At 38.6% G+C, this 22,777-nt stretch overlaps 1 protein-coding gene across 3 annotated transcripts; it reads left to right on the top strand.

The window, feature by feature from the left end:
* Positions 1–14,685: 14,685 nt before the first annotated feature.
* On the top strand, positions 14,686–22,088 carry Sec61g (SEC61 translocon subunit gamma). 3 transcript variants are annotated; one of them, XM_090332852.1, is made up of 4 exons: positions 14,686–14,791; positions 16,600–16,702; positions 18,892–18,994; positions 21,904–22,088. In XM_090332852.1, exons 2-4 carry the CDS (start codon positions 16,609–16,611, stop codon positions 21,911–21,913), a joined length of 207 nt encoding a protein of 68 aa, XP_090188978.1. In that variant the 5' UTR covers positions 14,686–14,791; positions 16,600–16,608; the 3' UTR covers positions 21,914–22,088. The 3 variants fall into 3 exon arrangements, with proteins under 3 accessions (XP_090188978.1, XP_090188977.1, XP_090188979.1); XM_090332851.1 differs by having other exon boundaries at positions 14,690–14,791; positions 16,603–16,702; XM_090332853.1 differs by lacking the exon at positions 21,904–22,088 and having other exon boundaries at positions 14,690–14,791; positions 16,603–16,702; positions 18,892–18,998.
* The last annotated feature ends 689 nt before the right edge of the window (positions 22,089–22,777 follow it).

Genomic DNA, 22,777 nt, shown 5'->3' with positions numbered 1-22,777 from the left:
AATAAAAATTCTTTCTTGTACTTTCTATTAGCTAAGGTTCACTCTTCCTCTGTTGCATTCTTGTCCTTACTCACAGATGGGCTCTGATTCAACACGAAAATGAGGCTCCATCCAGCTCTACAACATCTTCATTTCTGAATGCCTGACCTGCTCTGCCACACTCACTGTGTCTATGACAAGTCCCCAGGAATCCAAAGACCAGGCGTTTAGAGACAGATGACATACTGTTTTTCTAAAGGTACAATGATCACAGTCTGCCTAGAGGAGAAGAGGTGTTGTATGGAATTCAAGGCCTTTCAGCTCTTCCCACACTGTCTTTTCTTTTCGCTTCCTCCTTCCCTCTCTCCCTTCCTTCCTTCCTTTTTTTCTTTCTTTCCTTCTTTCTTTCTTTCTTTCTTTCTTTCTTTCTTTCTTTCTTTCTTTCTTTCTTTCCTTCCTTCCTTCCTTTTTTCTTTTTTTTTCCAGTCCTGCAACTTGAACTCATGGACCAAGCACTGTCCTTGAGTTTTCTCAAGGCTAGAGCTCTACCACTTGAGCCCTATGTGGTACCAAGGAATTGAACACAGGTTTCCTGCATGCTAGGTAAACACTCTACCACTAGGCCAAACTCCCAACTCCCCACTCTGTCTTTTTATACTGTCTCTTCTCCAGGTCCTTTCTTGTACATTATATTCCAAACCCACTAATGATTTGTCCTCTGTGATCCCTATGAGCCTCCGACAGTTTCTTCTGTCAAGAGCATCCTCTCATCTACATGTCCAGCCATGTAGCTGCTTTTATACTTCTGCTTATATGGCATCTTTTCCTCACATACCTCACATACTGCAGAAGATGAAGTTCCATACCAGTCTGCTATATTCATTTCTTGATTTCATCTTATTCCCTTCACAGCATTTATCAGACTGCATTGCAATTACATGTTTACTTGTTTGGCAACTCTTCTAGACAGCAGCAATATTCCCAGAACCCAATAGAACACCATGATTTCCATTGGTAATTGATAAACAACGAACTATATGAAGATATATGCAGATCACGGTTCATTTCAGTGGGTGACCTCTATCATTTCTAGCTTCTCAAAGCTTCAACAAGCTTTTGTGAGACCACCCAGATTCCCACTGGGCCCCAGCTGCAGGTCGTTTCATAGCAACGAATTTGCTGGACTAGATCCCAAATTAAGGGTGGGAATCAGGAAGACTTTCCTGTGGACCACTGGTTTCATTCTTTGTATCCTGTTTGTGTCATCCACCAAATGGAGTAGACATGCTACTCCCTCCCATTCAAGCTGTAAGGAAAAACAATTTTAAAAAGACAAGAGTTCCAACGTCATAAGTTGCAACAAAGGAAAAATAATGGTGCTTTGGAAGAGATTGATGATTTTGACATCTCCAATCCACACTCATTTACTCAGTAGAGCAAACCCTTCTTAGTAAAGTAACACAAAGCACACAAAACATTTGCATTTGAAAAGTCCAAGTCCAAAACCTCAGCCCTGTAAAGAAGCAGCTGTGGTGTAGAAGAAAAAGAAAAGGTTTGGACTAAGATTCTAGAGATCTGGGCTTGAGGCCTGGCTTTGCTTTTCAGTAGATCTGTGACTTTGTTCCCTTCAGCCAGTCTGGGCTTGGGCTTCCTCTTTCGTAAATGAAATGGTGAATTAAATGATTGCTAAAACCTCAAAGCAAGTTAAAAATCTCCTTTTAAGATCTACAGTAGATCCAAGTGGCAGTTTTTAGCCACCTGCAAGCTCCCCCACCTGCTCACATCTACTTGTGTCTGGTGGCAGAACAGTGGGCCACAGGGAAGCATTTTTCATTTGTTTTCTCTATGCTTATCTCAGAGGAAAGAGTGGCTGGAAGCATTTTCAGATCTAGAAATCACTGAAAATAGGTGAGAGGCAAGTCTTAGACTTGGTCCAAAACAGTACAAAAATCTCAGAAGTTCCTCTTGTTTTATGCAACAAAATTGTCTTTCTCAAGAGCACTCGTAAGTCAGACAAATTTTGGTGTGGTCCCTTGCTCACCTATGTGTAACTTCTCTTCATTCCAGTCATTTTGGGGTTCTGTAAGAATGGTCACTAGTGCAGTCCCTTGGTAAATAAGCTGTGCTTCTTCATAGAATTCCTATTATTATTTCCTTAGAATGTTAGGGAAGGCTGTTATTATATTTCAGTTATCAAGTATGAGCTCCTAACAATAGTTAGGTACCTAAATAGCTCCTAAATCCTAACAATAGTTAAAGTTCAATTATATCCTATTCTGTAAACAATGGAAACTTTGTATATAGTATTATTTAATGCCCCGTAGAATCCTTTACAGATTAGCAAAGTAAAGCTAAAATAAAGGAAATAACTTGCCCAAGGAGAAACAGTGGTGGAGCAAAAGCCTGAAGTTAGTGACTGTGACTTTGGTTTGTTACTGGCTCTCCATCCTGCAGGAATCATTTTCATGACTTTTATGTTCTTCATACAAAGAACAAGATTTGTAATGAGGATAGTCTTTATAATTTGAGTCTAGTGAATTCAGAGCCACCTTAGTGGTGGAGGAGTCATATCTTATTCAAGAGGCCTTGAGGTAAGCCCTGCTGATAGAAGATTCTGTCCCCAGCTGTTGTAAACTCTGTTTACCTACTGAGCATTAGAGAGACTGGACAGTGGTAAGATAATTCTGGTTAAAACACAGAGGAAAGAAGCAGTATGGGTCCTATGAAACTATATTCAACTAAGATATAGAAAGTGGTGATCTAGAAAGTGTGGGATAAAGAAAGGCTTCTATACTCAGAGATTGAAAGAAAAGATGATAGTCATCAGAATATTGAAATGAAAAATAAACACAGGGACTGGGTTGTTGGAGCTTAAAGGATATGGATGAGTTGAATCTGAAGAACTTGTAGAGCAGATAAATGGAGCTGTAACAAAGATTTTTCAAAAATGTGAATTATACTGGCATACTGTATATACATTACTTGTTTATTTGAAATAGGGAAGGGAAAGGGGGACAAAAACATGAGAAAGGGTATCAAGGTATGAGAAGCAATGTATCTAGTACCTAATGAATATAATTATAACCCCTCTACACATTATTCTGAGAATAAAATACAATTAAAAATTGAATTAGATTCTATACTTAAGTGAAATTTGAAGCTATGTGAGCAGATGACATTAAAATGATCATGTAAAAATAAATACACAAATAAATAACCAACTTTGGGTAATATGGAATGAAAAATGTTAAGCTGAATGCAAATAAAAATACAAAATAACAGACAAACAAACAACAATAATGTAAAGTATAAAAGAGGCAAGCGATTGAAGTGGGGGATATTAATGTTCTGCAGGTATTTGAATAAACACAAAGAAATCATTACAAATCAAAGATGGAAGAGGAGAAGGGCAAAATAAAACTTGAGCCAGATGTTGCCAAAGAGAATTTTAAGAAAGAGTAGTCACAAATATAAGATTTCTGTTTGTCCCCAACTATCTATTAGTTGATGAGAGTTACTCTAAAATTATTACAACAAAATGTGACTTCAAGAAATTTATAGTGAAATAATTTGTGTAATTTATTTATTATGAGTAATTTTTTTTACTTCCTAAGAGACTGGAAGTAGACATAGTACTTTGGTGGAGGAAAATTATTCCAGCAATAAACCATGCATGATAGTGGCTGCTAAAGAATTATTTTTCTTATTTTCTTATTTTAATGACATACTGAAAATACATCCGACCAATTTTGCAAGTCAATATTCTCTATTCTAAGGGTTATAATTGTGAAATAAGAGCAACTGGGATGTCGACCTAAACTCCAGAGAGCTTTCTTATAATGAGAGATGCTTAAGGGATTAACTTGATAAGTACTTGATTGATGTTTCTGATTGTAGTGTTAGTCATTCTCTTCAGGAGTTAGCTCATTATACACTTTTCCCTCATTTGAGACTTTATTTTTTATTTTTCTAATTTATAACCATCCCCCAAATTGATCATGATGCTGTGAGCATCACAAATATTGACCTTCTAAGAGTGAGAATGACCTTGCTATCATTTGCATTGCCAGAATCATTCAGAACAGATTGTGATCTTGGCTTGTAATAAACAAAATGGAGTGAACATTTCCCTTGGTATCCAGAGGAACTGAATCATGCTTCTCAAAGAATCTTAATATATTCCTCTGACAAAAGTAAAGACAAAGCATGGGTTCTGGTATCAGAAAAGTCCAAGAACCAGTGCACATCAACTTGGCAGATACAATCTGTAAGCAGAGGTGGGGAAGCACAAGGTTTGCTTATAATTCGAAAGTCATGGGAAGAACCCCTCAACCTTACAGGCCTTCAGAAATGGTGCTCAACTTTTAGTTTCTGCTCTCAGAGACAGACCCTGCAAGGAATTTAGACACCCTTTAACTTACTCATTCTACCAAGATTGAATTTCAGGTAAATATAGTTTTTCCTCCCACCCCAAGTTTCAGTTCCTTTTTACTCATTTACTTCTTCAATACCGATTCATTCAGCAGGATGTAACTGACTTAGGAGAGTCAGAGAAGATCTTGCTAATAGAAACAGAAATCATAAAGAACTAGCAGCTGAGTAAAGAAAACAGCAATATGGAATCCTGGATGCAAGGACAGGCATGATACATTTCAGGAAGAGGGAAACACAGGCCAGGACCACAGTGAATGAGCACAACACAATTAGGACTGACCAAAAAGAGGCAATAAGAAGATCCAGCTGGGCACAGTGGCTTACACCTGAAATCCTAGCTGCTCAGGAGGCTGAGATCTGAGATCACAGTTCAATGTCAGCCCAGGTGCTAAAGACCGTGAGACTCTTATCTCCAATTAACCACTAGAAAATGGGGAATGTGGTGAGAACTAAGGGGTAGGGTAGTAGCTGTGAGCTGAAGAGCTTCAGGGACAGAGCCCAGGCCCAGAGTTCGAGCCCCGTACCAGAAGAAGAAGGAGGAGGAGGAGGAGGAGGAGGAGGAGGAGGAGGAGGAGGAGGAGGAGGAGGAGAAGAAGAAGAAGAAGAAGAAGAAGAAGAAGAAGAAGAAGAAGAAGAAGAAGAAAGAAAGAAGATCCACATGAGATTTGACTTTATTGTACCTGTAGAAGAAGTCATAAGAGATATTAAAGTGTAGGACTAACATGACTAACATATTTTGAAGTTTAATGTTGGAGAAGAATGTCACACCAGAGTATTCATTGGTGCCTTGAAAGCAATAGAGAGGCTACCATAGTGATATAGCCAGAATGGAGGAGGCATTACTTTGGAAGCATCAAGTGACTTCTGGACACAGTATGCTAGTTTTTCTGGTACAATAACAAAATGGTGAACATACAAAGAATAAAACATTTGTTTTGCCTCCACTTTTAGAGATCGTAGTCCATCGTCCACTGGCATTGGCCTATAGTAAGGCAGCACACCAGGATGGGAGCATATAAGGGAGTACAACCATTCACTTCATGGCCAGGAGAAAGAAAGGAAGAGGCAGAGATGACAATTCTCAATAAGGGTGCCGCCAGTGACCTACCATCCTCCTGGCAGGCCCCACATACTAAATGTTCAACAACCATTTTTATCACCACTGGGGGAAGCATGGGCATCTAGAGGGGACATTCAAGGACCAGTTAGCTCTTCAAATAACCTGTGTTTGTAACATAAAGGCAACCAGAAATAGAAGACAGACAGACAGAGAGAGACAGGGAGAGAGAGAGCATTAGGAAATGAAGATTGACAAAGACTAGTGCCTCATGCAAATATGAATTTGGAAAGGCAATGTTGGAGAAAGGCAAGTACTTGTGAAATACTCCTGGTAAATTAGTAGTACCCAGTTTCAGTCATTTAGAATCTCCTTTTGGTGAAGTATTACAAACTAGTGCTCACTACAAAAAGGGGATGGAAAATTTTTCACAGCAGGATTTAAAAGAGAATGTTCACAGAGAAAATAAAGCTTATGAAAAGCAAACCCACAATCATTTATTTGCGTTTGTGCCAGTACTGACATTTGAATTCAGGACCTAGGTGCCTTCTACAAGTTTTACTCGACTGGCTTTTTTCCACTTGACCTTCAGTTCCATTTCTGACTTTTTGTTGGTTAACTGGAGACAAGAGGCTTTCCACTATCCCTTCTCAATCTCTTGAGTAGCTAGGATTACAAGTGTGAACCACTGGTGTCTGGCTTTCTCAGCCATTTTATCAATGTTCAAGCCCAAATCCTAAGCTGATGTAGAGGTCCCAAGCCACTAGAATTTACCTCCAAAATTAAAAATCAATCACAAAGATGCAGGTAAATAACACAAAAGAGATGGGGACAAACAATAGCTATTGTAAGGGCCAACCACTTTTCACACAGGACTATTAATCCCTTCTCTCCTGGAAAAACAACTAAAGCATGGAGATTTAGTGGCAAATTAATGGCATTAGGATAAAAGTCAGAGAAGAAAAGAATTGAAGCCTAGAGATACCTGATTCCAGATTCCATTTTCATCTGCCACATTACAGAGAATCTTGGTGAAGCATCAAGCAAGGAGGCAAAGAGCTATTAAGTGAGTAGCCATTGCAGCTCCTTACCTCTCATATATGTGAAGTAGAGGGACCAGTGAGGGAGTTAAGCCCATACAAAGAAGCTGGGATTGCATTATCTTTCTGATTCTTTCCATCTCCTCCTTACATTTAAATTTGTATGGCTGTTCTGAAGTCTTGTCACTTGTTTTGATTCAGTAAGATAAGCCCACTGAGCTTTTCCCTGAGAGCAAACATCATAAAAATGGGAAGCCCAGATACTCTTTCCTGCCTCCATAGGGTTATTTTATTTGTTGTGAATTCAGCAATTATAGCTATTTTCAGCTATGGTTACACATAGCACACACAGCTATGGTGTCTTTCTACAAGATTTGGCCAGTAACTGGCTCTAAGGCTCATCACCAATTCCAGGATGATTTTCCATGTCAAAGCTATGTGAGGTAAGATGTATGTTTCTGCACTGCCCTCTAATGGGTGACCGCTGGAAATGCAAACTAAAGTATCCCAGAGAAATGTCAGACACTCTTCTCAAGATGTTTCTCAGACAGTTCAGTTGAAGAGTAACGAATTTTAGTACACATAAATATCTCATACACCATATATCTTACCAATCCAAATTATTTACCTTCCGACTTTTCTTAACAATTACAAAAAACAAAAGCTCTTGAGATATTTAAAGATGCTAAATGGTATATAATGCAATAAAGCCAATACTTATGATATTAGATAAGATTTACCAAGCTCTTTGGGAAAGAAAGCTTTGAGGAGATTGCTATCAGCAATTTATCAATATCAGATGAAAATGCTACTTAAACTCATTGACATGTATGTCTTCTTTCTTGCAGTAATAACGCCATCTTGTGTTTATTTGAGAATATAGACCTGCATTTTGCAATCTTTTTTTTCTTTTGTAATTTTATTCCAAAACTTCATGCCTGAAAACATATTATAAGATAAAATAAATCTTAATGACTGGTTACCAATTGTATTCAAATCAGTTCCAGGTATTCATGTTAGTGTCCCTTCATGATTTTTCTTTTTTTTCATATTTTTTATTGTAATTAATAGAAGGGTTACATTATATTTGCCAGATAGAAGATGCATTACCTCACATACATCGATACCCTTTCTCATGTCTTGGTCCCCATTTCTCTCCCCCCACCCCAGCCCCTCATCTTGTTTTCCCCCCTTCCCTATCTGATTTCAAATAACCAAATACGCATATATACAATATATCAGATAACCATGAGAAATACTGTAACTATATGAGATAACCAAGGGACAGCAAAAGAGATGAGAGATAACATAGTACATTAAGGACAACAATCACTCATTATATGGCTTTTGTTTCTATATCCTGGAAGTCCTTTCATTTAGCATCATACTATATGGCCTTATGAATCTATGTTTTGTTCTATTGTAAATCTCTGCTAGGAGAGCCCAAGGTTTCTATGATTATAACAAATGAGGGAAACCATTGAGCCTATGTTCCTTTGAGTCTAGCTTACTTCACTTAATATTTTTTCTAAGTCTTTCCATTTCTTTACAAATGGGGCAATGTCATTCTTTCTGACAGCAGCATAGAATTCCATTGTGTATAAATACCACATCTTGTTGATCCACTCAAACTTAAAAGTACTGTACTGTACTGTAGTTCAACACATAGGGATTTTAACTTTCGTTTAATGGTTCAAATACAAAAATACACTTACACATACATAGACAAGTTTTAAAGAGATAACTATTGTAGTATAATGAACATTCAATAAAATGCATGTTCCCCAAATTTTATCAAGGAGTTGCAACAACGATATACACCATCCCCCAACCACCAACACAACGAAGAAATAGAATACTCTCATCACCTTCCAAAACTTCCTTCGTGCCTACTTTTATGTATAGTTCCTGCCCCAAGCATCCACTAATCTGTTCTCTGACCCAATAGTTCAACTTTGCCTTTTCCACATTTCATAGAAATGGAATTATATGGCCTATACCTTTTTTGTTTTTTGTGGGCCATGTGCCTTGAACTCGGCCTGGGTGCTATCCCTGAGCTCTTCAGTTCAAGTCTATCACCCTACCCTTGAGCCAAGCCCCACCTCCCATTTTCTACAGATAAGAGTCTCAGGTCTTTTTGTGCTTGGGCTGGCTTTGAACCTTGATCTTCAGATCTCAGCCTCCTGAGTAGCTAGGATTACAGGTGGGAGCTACCACACCAGGCTTGGCCTACACTGTTTTATGACTCTGTATTACCTTTTGTCATTTAACATGACAGTTTTGAGATGTAGGCATGAAATTGCTATCTACCCATACTTCACTTATTCACTACATAATACTATTATCTTGTATCGATAAATCCCTTAGTATTATCCATTGTCTTGGCATATATCTTTGGATTGTTCTAGTTCTTAGCTATTAGGAGCAAGATTGCTATGAGAGCGTTAGGTGGGTGATAGAGAAACAATTGAGTATACACAAGGCCCCGAATTCAATCCTCAGCAATGTCGGGAAAAGAATATTGTAATAAAATATATGTTATATAAGTATGTTCAAGTTTCCTAATTTCTCTTGGAGAATGCGTAGAGATACACTGATATGATAGAAACATATAAGCACACAATATGTCATATACAAATTAAAGTTAGTAGCTTTGTTTTCAAAACAAAGGAAGTGGACTTTACATTTCTGTTTTACTTGTCTTCACCAGCTACACTACCCTAAGGTTTTCAGTGCAATGCTGAGTAGAACAAGTGAAAGCAGAGCCTTTTCCCAATTGTTATGATATTTACAGGTGAGGTTTGTTCAAAAAGATGATTTCAAAAAATGGTGGAGAGGGGCTGGGAGTTTGGCCTAGTGGTAGAGTGCTTGCCTACCATGCACAAAGACCCAGGTTCGATTCCTCGGTACCACATACATAGAAAAAAGCCAGAAGTGGTTCTGAGGCTCAAGTGGTAGAGCTCTAGCCTTGAGAAAACCCAAGGATAGTGCTTAGGCCCTGAGCTCAAGCCCAGAATTGGCAAAAAAAAATGGTGGAGAGGGAGTTGGGAGTTTGGCCTAGCAGTAGAGTGCTCACCTAGCATACATGAAGACCCAGGTTCGATTCCTTGGTACCACATATGTAGAAAAAGGCCTGAACTGGTGCTAAGGCTCAAGTGGTAGAGCTCTAGCCCAGGACTGGCAAAAAAATAATGGTGGAGAAAATAGGCTGGGACAAAAATCAGAAGGCACAAAGGAGTCTTGTAGAATTTGTGAATTCTTATCTCTATAAAAGATAAAACTTAAAAGGCTTATGCATATGGGATTAAGTTGCCTATAAGTTAATAATCACCTTATGTTCCCAGGTCAAAATTTAAGGTACTGGCCCTGTTCCTGTAATTAACTACTGGTTCATGTTGTAATCCTAGCTACTCAGGAGGCTAAGATCTGAGGATAGTGGTTCAAAGCCAGCCCAGGGACAAAAGACCATGAGGTTTATCTCCAATCATTTACCAGAAAACCAGAAGCGGCACTGCAACTCAAGAGGTAGAATACTAACCTTAAGCTGAAGAGCTCAGGGACAGTGCCCAGGCCAAGAGTTCAAGCACCACGACTAACAACAACAAAAAATTAATGTACTGATACAAAATTAAAACCTGATTTTCTATGTCTATTATAACTAAGTTAAGAATATTGTTTGGACTTTGTGTAACATTTGCAAAAAAACTAGCGTAAGGGTAGTACACTATATTTTTATTAGTGGAAGTGCTAACATTTTAAATGGAACCTTATCTGAACCAGAGCTCATCTATGCAAATCTCTCTGAATGATCCACTTACAAATGTTGTGAAACAAGCAATTATTATTTTGAGCAATTCTAATACAATTAGTGTCCTAGATGCCTGTGTATAGAACTGTGTCTTAACTCTAGCTGACTGCAATGCAAATGTGCAGAGTAAAAATAACCAAGTTAGCATGACTAAAATAACCAGATAATGCTTCTTTTTTCCCCAAAATGTGTGTCTCACCTACAACATGTAGAGTGGTTAATGTAATGTTAGTAATTAATACCATACAAGTCACAAGTTTGTTATTTGGGCAGCCCTACTATTTAACATCCAGCCCACAACTGCACTGGGACTGATTATATGAGACACACTTGTCCATTAGGAAATGAGATTCTTTGTGGTCACTAACATTATTCCCTAACTTGTAAGATACCTAAAGTTTTTATTTTTGTGGTGTTGAACATGTATTATCTTATCTAGCCAAAGTCTATAAATTTCACTTAAAGAATAAAAGATAGCTGGATGTTGGTGGCTTAGACCTGCATAAATACAAGCTACTCAGGAAGCTAATCGCTGAGGATTGTAGAGTGAAGACAGCCCTGGTAGAAAAGTTAGAAAAGTTAGTGAGACCTTTATTTCCAATAAACTATTCACAAACTGTGGGAAGCGACACTGTGTCTCAAGGAATAGAGTGCATGCTTTGAGCAAAAGAAGCTAAGGTACAGTGCCCAGGCCCCATGAGTTTACCCTCTAATGTGTACTAAGAAAAAAAAAGATAAATGTGTTCGTATAACATCTGTATAGATGTGATAATGCTTATGCTTGGTTTGTTGACACCATTATATATTTAATGTCTTTATTTATGTTTTCTAAATGTGTAAAATGTAAAGCTTAGGAAAACACCTTACCCCACAGATGTGCTCAAACTTAAAATTGCCTTGTGTTTGTTTTTGCAGGCTTATGTCTATATAGTCCTCATAACAGGAGAGTTTTATGAGGTTGACATAATTATTATACCAACTGATGTATTCTATATAAATAATTCAATAATTTATAAATCTGTTCTTTTAATCTTTAAAATATTAATCAGAGCACTTTTGGTTCTTTAGAATATTTGTAGGCAAACCCATGGAAAATTACTCTATAAGTAGTTATTGGTTAAATGAGACAATGTTTTGTCAATATTTGCTTTTATTGTAAAACTTTAACCTGTCATATATTCGTCCTCTGCCAGAAGTATACAATACAAATCTGAGCAGAATTTTTAAAATACTAGAGCACCACTTTTAAGACAGAATTCGATTTAATAAAAATTCCAGGTTAGCCCAATCTAAGAGCTATTCCTTAGAATCTCTTGTGGCTTAAATTTGACCACAAGGCGCTTATTGGCACTGATTACTGTTTCACCTCTTCATTTACTGATATGAGAGAGAAGATCAGATCATCTAGGGGGCGGCTAATCTCAAGGATAATGTTCTTTCATTAACAAGGTGATTAGCCAGTAAGATCAGAAAAAAGTGTTCAGAAATAAACAGTTGGAAGAACAAACACAGGAAAAAGTGAGGAAGCTGCCAAAATCCAAAATGGAGTAGTCACACGTTCCATTTCTTTCAAGAAAGAGAGGTGTTATGCACATATGGTTATCTGACATTAAAAGCCCTCCCAGCTGCCTCTAAAAGCAGGCAAACTCATATTTTTGACAAGATCTTCTACTTAGGTAGAAACAGGAATGATTGATTGATTCTGCTGGCTCCCGATGTAACTCTTTTGTAGTCTGTGCTCATAGAGTTATTTGAAAGATAATCTCCTATGCAGTTCATTTTATTGGCCCACCTCTGACTTTCACTACCCCCATATACTGCTCTATCGTGATGTTTCCACTTTTAGGCTTGAACGACAAGTACATTTCTGCTATTTGGCCCCTTCTTGTGTAAAGCCAAACTTGCTTAATTTGTTGAAGGTTGAGGAACCTTCCAATGTAAGGGAGAAATTAAAAGAGTTACTTAAAACATTCCTTTTTGCTGAGTGTAGTGACTCCTTCCCTGGACCCATGAGTTTACCAGAAGAAGCAATTTGAAACGTATGCATTCAGTTTGCAATTATCTTACTTACGTGAAACTTTATTTAAACTTTAGTAATAGGCACAGACTTTTTTGTATTCTATAAAATTTTCAGAGTAAAACTATTTTGTAAACATACACTCACATCTAAAAGTTGTCATCAAACGTTTTTTTTCATAATGAATGATTGTTATCCTTAATGTTCTATGTTGTCTCTCATCTCCTTTGCTGTCCCTTGGTTATCTCATATTGGTATAGTATCTCACTTTGTTATCTGATATATTGAATTTATTTGTATTTGGATATTTGAAATTTGATAGGGAAGGGGGGAAAACCAAGACGGGTGGGGGTGTGGGGGGGGAGGGAAACGGGTACCAAGACATGTGAAAGGGTATCAATGTATGTGAATTAATGCACCTTCTATCTGGCAAATATCATGTAACCCTTTTACTAATTACAATAAAAAAAGATTTTAAAAAAAAGTTGTCATCAATTCCATCATTTATTAGTACATTCTTCTGTCCATGAAGTTACTTTTAAACCAAATGAAGTTGTAGATACCTATAAACTTTATTCCAAAATAGGTCAGCAGTTTCATTTAACTAGAGTTCAGATTTGGCTCACAATGTTTTATTTTTGTGAGGTGTAATGTACAGAATGGAAAAGTCGCATTTGCTGTGAATGGATGTCTTTCCCCCAAATTTCCATGTTGAACCTTACCATATTTGCAGTTGAGTTGTTTCATCAGTAAAGGCAGCAGGATCAGGATGATGAAGTCCTCATGATGAGGCTTTTTGTACTTGCAAGAGGAACATAGTTAGAATACATTCATTTTTACCATGTGAGGATAAAATCTGGCTCAGAGTCTGTGCCAAGACTCCACCCAGGTGGGTACTCTGATCTACCAACTTTCAGCCTTCAAAACTATGAGAAATAAGCATATTTTATGTGTCCACTTTTATAGCAGCCCATAGTTATTCAAGTCCCTGAATAATCTTGGTCCCTGTCAAATTACAGAATATGGCTTTTACTTCCAAGGCTTGCTATACCCCTATCCTCTTCATGTCCCAGAGGTAAGCTCTGCTATCATTTAGGATTATTTTTGTCACTTTGCATGTGCTTTGATAGAACTGCCTATGAATGGAATAGTGCAGTGTGAACTTTTGTGAAGGCTCCCTCCATTCAGTCTTTCCTTCCTTTCTTCCTTTCTCCCTCCCTCCCTTGTTTCCTTCCTTCCTCCCTCCCCCCTCCTTTCCTCCCTCCTTCCCTCCCTCCCTTCCTTCTTTCCTTATTCCTTCATTCTTTTCCTTCTTTCTCTTCCTCTCCCTTGCTTCCCTCTCCCTCTCCCTCTATTCTCTCTCACAAACACACACACAGGAAACAAAAGGTGAATCAACTTGTTTTCCCCTGTGTTAGTGGTCCTGGGGCTTGAACTCAGGGCCTTAGGACTGTTCCTAAGCTTTTGTGTTTAAGATTAGTGCTTGAGCAATTGAGCCACAGTTTTACTTCCAGCTTTTTGGTGGTTAATTGGAGAAAGAATCTCAAGGCCTTTCCTGCTCAGGCTGGCTTTGAACCACTATCCTCATATCTCAGCCTCCTAACTAGGATTATAGGCAGGAGCTGCTAGCACTATGCTCAGTGATGGTTTAAATAGCTCTTTTTGCTCCCCTCCTAACCATGGAGTGGTATTCCACTTACATGTTTACCAATTGATTAGTGGATTCCTACTGTTTAAGATTTTTTTTTGCTACTATGAATGAAAGCTGCTATAAGCATTGCTGTACATTTTTTGTTCTTTTTTTAGTAAATAATCAGAACTGAATTGTCATAAGGTTTAATGCTTTATGACAAACTGGGGAACCTTTTTAAGGGTAGTATATTCTACACTTCCAACTATGCATGGGGTTCTAGTTACACTCTCTCTCTCTCTCTCTCTCTCTCTCTCTCTCTCTCTCTCTCTCTCTCTATCTCTCTCTCTCTCTCTCTCTCTCTCACACACACACACACACACACACACACGCACACACACAGGATCCAAAATGAGGTTTGTAGGAAACAAAATTGAAGAGAAATCCATCATTTCTTCAAGTGGAGTCCATTGTGAACAGAGATTACTCAGATGGGGTCGAATACACACAGACTTGGCTAAGGCCACAGAAAAGAGGATGGGGGTCTGTCTACAAAAAGCCTGAAATCCAAGAAAGAGGGACAGTCTTGCTAAGACGCCCCGACGCCCCGCCTACAGCCTTCGCAGCCCCGCCCACAACCTTCGACGCTCCGCCCCCGAAAGCCTGGCTGACAAGCAAGCTGTTCGCGCCTGCGCGCTGAGGACTCCGCGTACCCGCCCAATCCGGCGAGGGCGGGCGGGGGGTAACGCCTGCATTTCCGCTTCCGGCGGGCCTCCAGCGCTTCAGTGCTACGTGTCTCTGGAGTGAGGAGTGTCCCCACCCGTAGGTGAGTGTCCTTTCTGGGGGCTGGCTGGTGGGGCAGTGGTCAGAGTGGCCGCGCATTCCAGCTGGCACCCGGATCCAGTCGGGCCCACCTTCGGCCCCACGCTGCCGGATAAAACCGTCCGGGGGCCGCCGCGCCCATAGCCGGAGCGGGGTGTGCTGCCTGCGGCGCTCCGGGGATTGGAGTCTCGGGGCGGAGGTACCCGTGTGTGTGTGTTGGCGGGAGGGGTGTCTAGGAATTGAACTCAGGACCTGGTGGCAGCTGTGTTTTAGGTTGTTCCCCCCGGAGGCGGACGCTCTGCCATTTGAGCCACAGCTCCACTTCTCGGTACGAGCTCTTTACGGGGGTGGTGGTGGGGGGGGGGGATTCCAGGGCCTCGCAGTCGCTGTGGGGCTGCAGGGCGCCCACCCCTCCCCGCCCTGCCTCCACCAGTGCTCTGAAGAGTTGATCTCCTCCTCAGTGTCCAATGTGGATTTTAAAGACCACTAGCTCTCCAGCACAAAATTAAGTGAAATACTGAAACAACAACAACAACAAAAAACAGGCACGTGTTTTTATTCCAGGACGTTTTAAGGAATCCTCTGTGCCTCCTGAGTCTTCCCTCCCCCCCCCCCAACTTAGATTATGTTTTGTAGCCAGGGATTTGAACCGCCAACCTACTACTTGTACCAAGCACTTGGCCTGGTTAGCTGTCATACCAGTCGCTCTCAAAGTTATTTAAATTGGATATTGCTTCTGGGTCATAAGGTCCAAGGAAGGGATGTGGTTAATGTACAAGATGTAGAGCACTGTTTCCTTAACAAGTGTGTCCAGGCCTAAAAGTTTAGTAGCTTCTCAGAATCTGCATTGTGGTTTAGCCAGTCTTTTTTATTTTTTTTAATACCTTTTTGTGTTTTAATTCTGTCATACTTTAGATCACAAAGACAGTGAAACAGTATTTTAAATCCATGGTTGTTTAGAATTAAAGGAGAGGGGAAAACACTGTATTCATAGATCAGGCAAGGATTACATTTGGTTTAGCCAGTCTTTGGTTTTTGGAAATTTCTTGTCTCTTGTCATCCCTCATAATTGTATTTTTCCTTAAATTCATTGTATAAACTTTGTATGCTTTATGATAATTAAATTGCAACTTAGGTTTGCTCTCATTTTAGATTCCTGCAGCACTGTAGTTGGCATTCATGCAGGAGCGTCAGTGACTCCTGCATAGCTTAAAACTCAAAAGAGGAGCTGTGAGGAATGCACACTGTGTAAGGGATGAGTGTGTTCTTGGTTCCTTGACCCTGTAATAGAGGCATCCGTTTTATATTACATGTGTCCCTTGTAAATGAGAACATGCATAAGACTGTGCTTTTCTTACTATCTGACATTTTCCTGGAATTTACACACGTAGTGTAAATTTTAAGTTTTACAGTCTTGGTTGTGTCACATAAGATGGAATGAACTCTTGGTTATGAATTCATGGTTGGTCTCATATTACTTTGTCATTAATACTAGTGAGTATCTTGCTGATTTTTTTTTTACAACACTCATTAAAAGTTTCAAGATTGTTATCTTTAGTAATACAAAGGCGATTCAGTTCAGCCTGTCAGTTCAAGAGCACAACATATCTTGATCATCATCACCCTGCAGTCATTCTCTCATCTGCAGCCATCTCCAAACCCCTCCCATTTCTCCCAGCCCCAACCACATCCTGATTTTTCTAGTTTTATTTTCACACACACAAACGCACGCACACACACACACACGTATATATGTATATTGAACATTTCTTTCTCATTTTGTGTGTTTTATTTCCCCTTAAATTTTTTAAGCAGGTAATCATGGATCAAGTAATGCAGTTTGTTGAGCCAAGTCGGCAATTTGTAAAGGATTCTATTCGACTGGTTAAAAGATGCACCAAACCGGATAGAAAAGGTAATCACATATTAAACATCTTCCTGTTTAGTAACCTTTCTCAGCAGTAATTGTAATGGTTCCATTGGAATATACCTTGATGATAAAATTACCTGATTCTGTCTTCAGCACACACACAATAGCCATTTCATTACTTTTTTTTTTTTTTTTGCCAGTCCTGTGCTTGAGCTCAGGGCTCGAGCACTGTACTTGGACTTTCTCAACGCTAGAGCTCCACCACTTGAGCCACAGCACCACTTCTGACTTTTTGCTATGTATGTGGGGTACCGAGGAATCGAACCCGGGTCTTCATGCATGCTAGGCAAGCACTCTACCACTAGGCCAAACTCCCGGCCCCCATTTCATTACTTTTGTCAACACTTTCATTGATTTGTTTTATTTTACTTAATTATTTTAGAACATTGTCATTTCTTAGATTATGTACAATGTCTACATTTTTCTGTTTTGTACTTAAAAATGTTCTACACGGCCCTGTCATAGGAAAGTTAGTTGTCATATTTTATGACTGGACTATTTAATGTTTTCCATGTTACCATTCTGGAAAAATCTTTGGAGTCCTCTCTGAACTGGCTTGAATCAGGAACAGAAAGCTAATATGAATCCAACAGTATATTTGTTGCCACTCTTGAAAATTTATTATTTAATATGGTTGGTGCAAGTGTTAGCAGAGTGGCACAGCAGAAGCGTGCTGGGCCCATAACATGATTGGTGCTTCTACTTTTGTTCATGTTTGCCGGGGCCAGCCGGCAGCAAACCAGGGTTCGCAGATTGGGGTTCCTGAAATAGGGGGCAAGGACTAGGAAGAAATAGAGAGACAGACACACCGGGTCCGGGATGTCTGCAGTCCAGGTAAAGACTGCCCCGTTTATTTTCCACTCCACCTCTTCCCTTCTCCAGACCCAGGGAACTTCCAGGTGTTACATTCATATGGTAAATCTCAGGTTATTTAAACAGAATAAGGCCAGAAAACAATAAGACAATAAAGCCATTGTCTGATGCAAATCAAGGTACAGTTTGATTCCACTCTGGCTCCCAACACATGTTAGAATATAATATAGTAGTACATACAATTCATAAATAAAGGTTAGAGAATAGGTCTTGTTCCGCTTGAGGCTTAGAGTCATCATTGAAGACTCATTAAATAATTACTGCCTTTATAAGTAATAGGGAAGATTAGAAGGTTTGATACCACATAGAAAGAGGACTAATCCAGGTAGGAGGTGAAGGGAAGCTTCCCTGAAGAAATAGATTAAAAATGAAATATACCAGTGTTGAAACCTTATATGAAGGCATATTTGACTTAATTTGATTCTTTAAGCCTTTTGGCCAGTAGATCAATTATAATATCACTATATATCACTAAGTTTATTATTCTATTTTAATACACTTGTAATAAAATTGTTACATTAAACATTTTGAAGGAAAATGCAATTCATCCTATCTTCTATCTTTTTTTGGTTTTGGTGGGTCATGGGGCTTGAACTAAGCCTGGGCGCTGTCCCTGAGCTCTTCAGCTCACGGCCACCGCCCTACCCTTGAGCCAATCCCCACTTCCCGTTTTCTGGAGGTTAAGTGGAGATAAAAGTCTCAGGTGGGGCCAGGAGTTTGGCCTAGTGGTAGAGTGCTTGCCTAGCATGCACGGAAGACCCGGGTTTGATTCCTCAATACCACATACTTAGAAAAAGCCAGAAATGGTGCTGAGGCTCAAGTGGTAAAGTTCTAGCCTTGAGAAAAATCCAAGGACAGTCCTCAGGCCCTGAGCTCAAGCCCAGGACTGGCAAAAAAAAAAAAAAAAAAAAGTCTAGGTCCTTCTGTGCCCATGCTGGCAGATCCTCAGATCGCAGCCTGCAGAATAGCTAGGATTGATTACAGGCGTGACTCACCCATCTTGAGCCACCACACCCAGCTTTCTCTCCTTTTTCGTTTGATATTTTGATCATTTGCTGAGGTGGACAAATGTTTCCAGGGCCTGTTGATGAATTCGCTATAGCAATCATACACTTTCCTGTGTTACCAAAGTATGGACATTAAACACGTGTCAAATATGTTTGCTATTGTCTCTTATTTTTACTATGTACTACTCGTCAGGAAAAGCATAAACTTGTAAGTTGATGTCACTAAATTTTTCTCCCATACTTGTAATGACAGTGCAAAAAAAATTAATGTGAATTTTGTGTTTTTACATTCAGAATTCCAGAAGATTGCCATGGCAACAGCAATAGGATTCGCAATAATGGGCTTCATTGGCTTCTTTGTAAAATTGATCCATATCCCTATTAATAACATCATCGTGTAAGTAAACTTTATAAAATACACTAGGAACAAAAATGATTTTGGGAGGGAGAGGTCCTGGGGCTTGAACCCAGGGCCTGGGCACTGTCACTGAGCTCTTTAGCTCAAGGCTACCTACCGCCCTACTCCTTGACCCAAGCCCCATTTCCCATTTTCTAGAAGTTAATTGGAGATAAGAGTCTCAGGTCCTTTTGTACTGGGATGGCTTTGAACCTTGATCCTCAGATCTCAGCCTACTGAGTAGCTAGTATTACAGGCGTGAGCCACCGTGCCCTGCTGGTTTTTTATATGATACATATTTACAGCAACTCTGTGAGCTAGGACTTAACTTAGCAGATTTTTGTGTGTGCTTTTGCTGGTCTTGGTATTTCAACTCAGGGTCTGGTTGCTATCCCTGAACTTTTTGCTCAAGCTAATTCTCCACTATTTGAGCCACAACTCTACTTTTAACATATTTGGATAACTGATTAGATAAGATGTCTCATGGCCTGTCCTACTCTGGTTGGCTTTGAACCTCAGATCTCAATTCCCTTGAGTAGGATTATTAGTACTGGTACCTGACTTATGAGTTAAATATTACAGGGTCAAGGAAGTAAGTATTCAGTGACACAACTAGTATTCAAATACAAGTCTTTATTTACTATGCTATTGATTTTTAAGTTGTAAAGAAATACGTTCTACTGGAATATCTATTTTTATATTTCAATCTCTGAACCACATTGCCTACATGCATAGTCTCTTTCTTACTTAATAGTTGTTAGAGTTGTGAATAGTTTTCTTAACCTCTCTATTTCTAGTTTATACCACGAAGGGAATAGTTCTTACTTGGGCTTGATTATTGATTTAATTCAGGTAAGGTCCTGAGTGAGGGATTTCATTAAGAACTTAAATTGAAGTTGTTACTGTAATGAAACATTAGTATTGGGTATTTTTCGCCAGTATTGGTGGTGATTTCATATTCAATGACAAAAGGCCTACTACCAAGCAAGTGAGTTTATATTATTTACTGTAGTTACTAAGCAAAAGTGCCACAACATGATATTTTAGAATCATGAAGCATAAGAACTGAGAAGAAGCAAGGCATTAAAATTTATCTTAGCTCAGAAATCCCTTTTTATGTTATTAATGAGAAATGATAACTCTGGAATTGTGGACTGTTGGAGAGAATATACAGTAGAATTCAGGAACCTGAGACCTATCAATGGTCTAAAATTGCCTAGTCGGTTAAAAAGAAGTAGAATAAAATCTCTTCCAGTAAGCTCTTCTTGCTTCCCACTCCTTATACTTTATTGACAGTGAGTTTGTTTGTGATGTTATTGCTCTCACTTAGGTTTTTTTTTTAATCTTTCTTGCCAAACATCACTGTCTGATTGCCACATTGATTGTGAGTTCTATAATCCATACTTCTAGAATATGTACTCTGATAGAACCTAGTCCACTATCCCCTTGGGTCTGTTAAAACTGAGTATTAATTGAATTAAATGATTGTCTTCATAATCACATTTTTCCTAATGGAGATAATGCAGTAATAATTGACAATCTTTGGAGAGAATATTAAAGTACTAAGCACTTAATCCTAGGCCAGAGAATATTTTTGCTTAATGTAACTCAACTCATTTAGTCCTGAGAAGAAACTGAGGCATAGAGAAATAAGCAATGTGAGTTACATGGTCTATATGTGACAGAACATGAAACATTCATGAAGTTGCTTAGAAAACTTTCTTGTAGGTATACTTTTTATTGCTTAAGAATTGCTTGGTCTGGGAATATGATCTAAATGGTAGAGTGCTTGTCTAGCACGCACGAAGCCCGGTTTTCAATTCCTCAGTTCTGCATGCACAGAAAAAGCTGCAAATGGTGCTGTGGCTTAAGTGGTAGAGCACTAGTCTTGAAAGCTCAAGGACAGAATCCAGGCTCTGAGGACTGGCAAAAAAAAAAAAAAAAAAAAAAAAAGAAAAAGAAAAAAAGAATTGCCTGAAATGAAGGCCAAATCAGACGTTTTGTAAAAAAAAGCTACAGAAAATATATGCTTTCATTATATACTGTAATAGCTGTAAAGTAAAAGAAATCATTTCCTACTTGGCAAAGCATAAATTGCTGTTGAAATAATTTGGAGATGATGGCACAGTCAGTATAACCATAGACTTTATCCTTGTGTTGAATTATATCTTTATGCTTTCCTTTTACAATTATAGAAGTCAAAAATAATACTCATGTAATTTAAAGAGGTTAAGCATTTTCTGGTCTTTTAGTTAGGACCACACAATTTAATAGCAGTTAAAATACTAGCAAGAAAATATATACATTGCCACCTAGCAAAGGGATTTTTTTTTTGCTTATTTAGTATCACAGTGTTAAAATGTATGTACATTTGACAATATCACTTTAGTGTTTAAAATGCAGAAGGTCTGTAGAAAAGCTTGTTTTTTTTTTTCTTAAGATTAGGCTTTTGAGTGACAACATTGAGAACCAGTTTTCTTGTCCTAAATCTTTTTCCTCTGTTTTACCTCAATATCAATCAAAACTATCTTATTGTGCAGTTCACATCATGGTCTGAAAGAAATACCACACCACTTCATGTGAAACCACCAAAGGAGCATTATGAGTTTTAAAATATATCTGCTTCAGAGACTCCATCGTCATTCACTCGGGGCCTTTTCTTTTTTTTTTTTTTTATTGTTCAATGCATTTTTTTTTATTGTAATTAGTAAAAGGGTTACATGATATTTGTCGGGGCCTTTTTTGTTCCAAGATTTAAACATTCACTGTGCCACTCTGATGCTATTTTGGGTGAATGTTGGATATGGTTCTCAAAAAACTAGTTTTGGCTGCATAATATTGCAGCATATTTCATTTACAATCACTACTAAAGTCTCTGCCTCAAATGACAAGTTTTCTTTCTTTTGCAGGGGTGGCTGAGTACACTTTGGAGATTTCCATCATGGGGATTAGTGAATGAGTGAGGGCTCAAGAAACTCACGAAGTAAACATTCATCTAAATACTTAGTGTTTTTCTGGTTTCATCTCTCATCCAAAATATTTTCTATTCCTAAATTAAAATAATTTTGAAATAAATCTTGTTTTTTTAATCACATATGCTTATGGAGTGCTAATCATAGAAAACTGGCTTTTTTTCTTCCTTTTCTTTCTAGGATTTTGGATTATTTATAGGAGATATTAAAATAGCTGAATTTTGGTTGATAGAGGAATTGTGATGTCTGAAATACTGTACTCTGGTAGTGTTTTACTTTGTGCACTGTAACAAATACCCTAGACAAAAATTGGTAGTTTAATAGAGACTCCCTCTTCACAATTTTAGATGACAGTTTGAAATCTAGATGTAAAGTTTGATCAAGCTCAGTGTCTGCTGAGGGCCGGTCTTGTTACATCACTGTGTTCTCATGTGGTCAATGGGGATGGACGGTAAAAGTCCTGGTGCCTGGAACCTTTTCATAGAGGTCCTAATCTCACTCACAAGTGAGGAACTCTCCTGCCTTATTCACTTTCTAAAGTCCCTGCTCGTTGATACTGTTGCCTTGGAGATTTAAGTTTCAGCATGAATTTGGAAGGGAGACATCCAAACTAAATGGCAACTGCTTTTGGATAAATGTCTTTCTATGATGTAAATAGCAAGTGAAGGATGATAAATATTTTGAGTAGAGTATTAGTTTTATTACGAACCTTATGTAAACATGTACTTAAAACAGAAGTTGCAACTTCAGAAAGCATCCTGAAAGTTATGGTTAAAACCTGGGGGTGATACTGAACCCTTCAGAACATGGA

The sequence above is a fragment of the Megascapheus bottae genome, chromosome 5, assembly GCF_031878675.1.
Source record: "Megascapheus bottae isolate mThoBot1 chromosome 5, mThoBot2.hap1, whole genome shotgun sequence".
Taxonomy (NCBI): domain Eukaryota; kingdom Metazoa; phylum Chordata; class Mammalia; order Rodentia; family Geomyidae; genus Megascapheus; species Megascapheus bottae.
The sequence above is the reverse complement of the archived record's forward strand: the minus strand, read 5'-3'. Positions and strand labels throughout refer to the sequence as shown.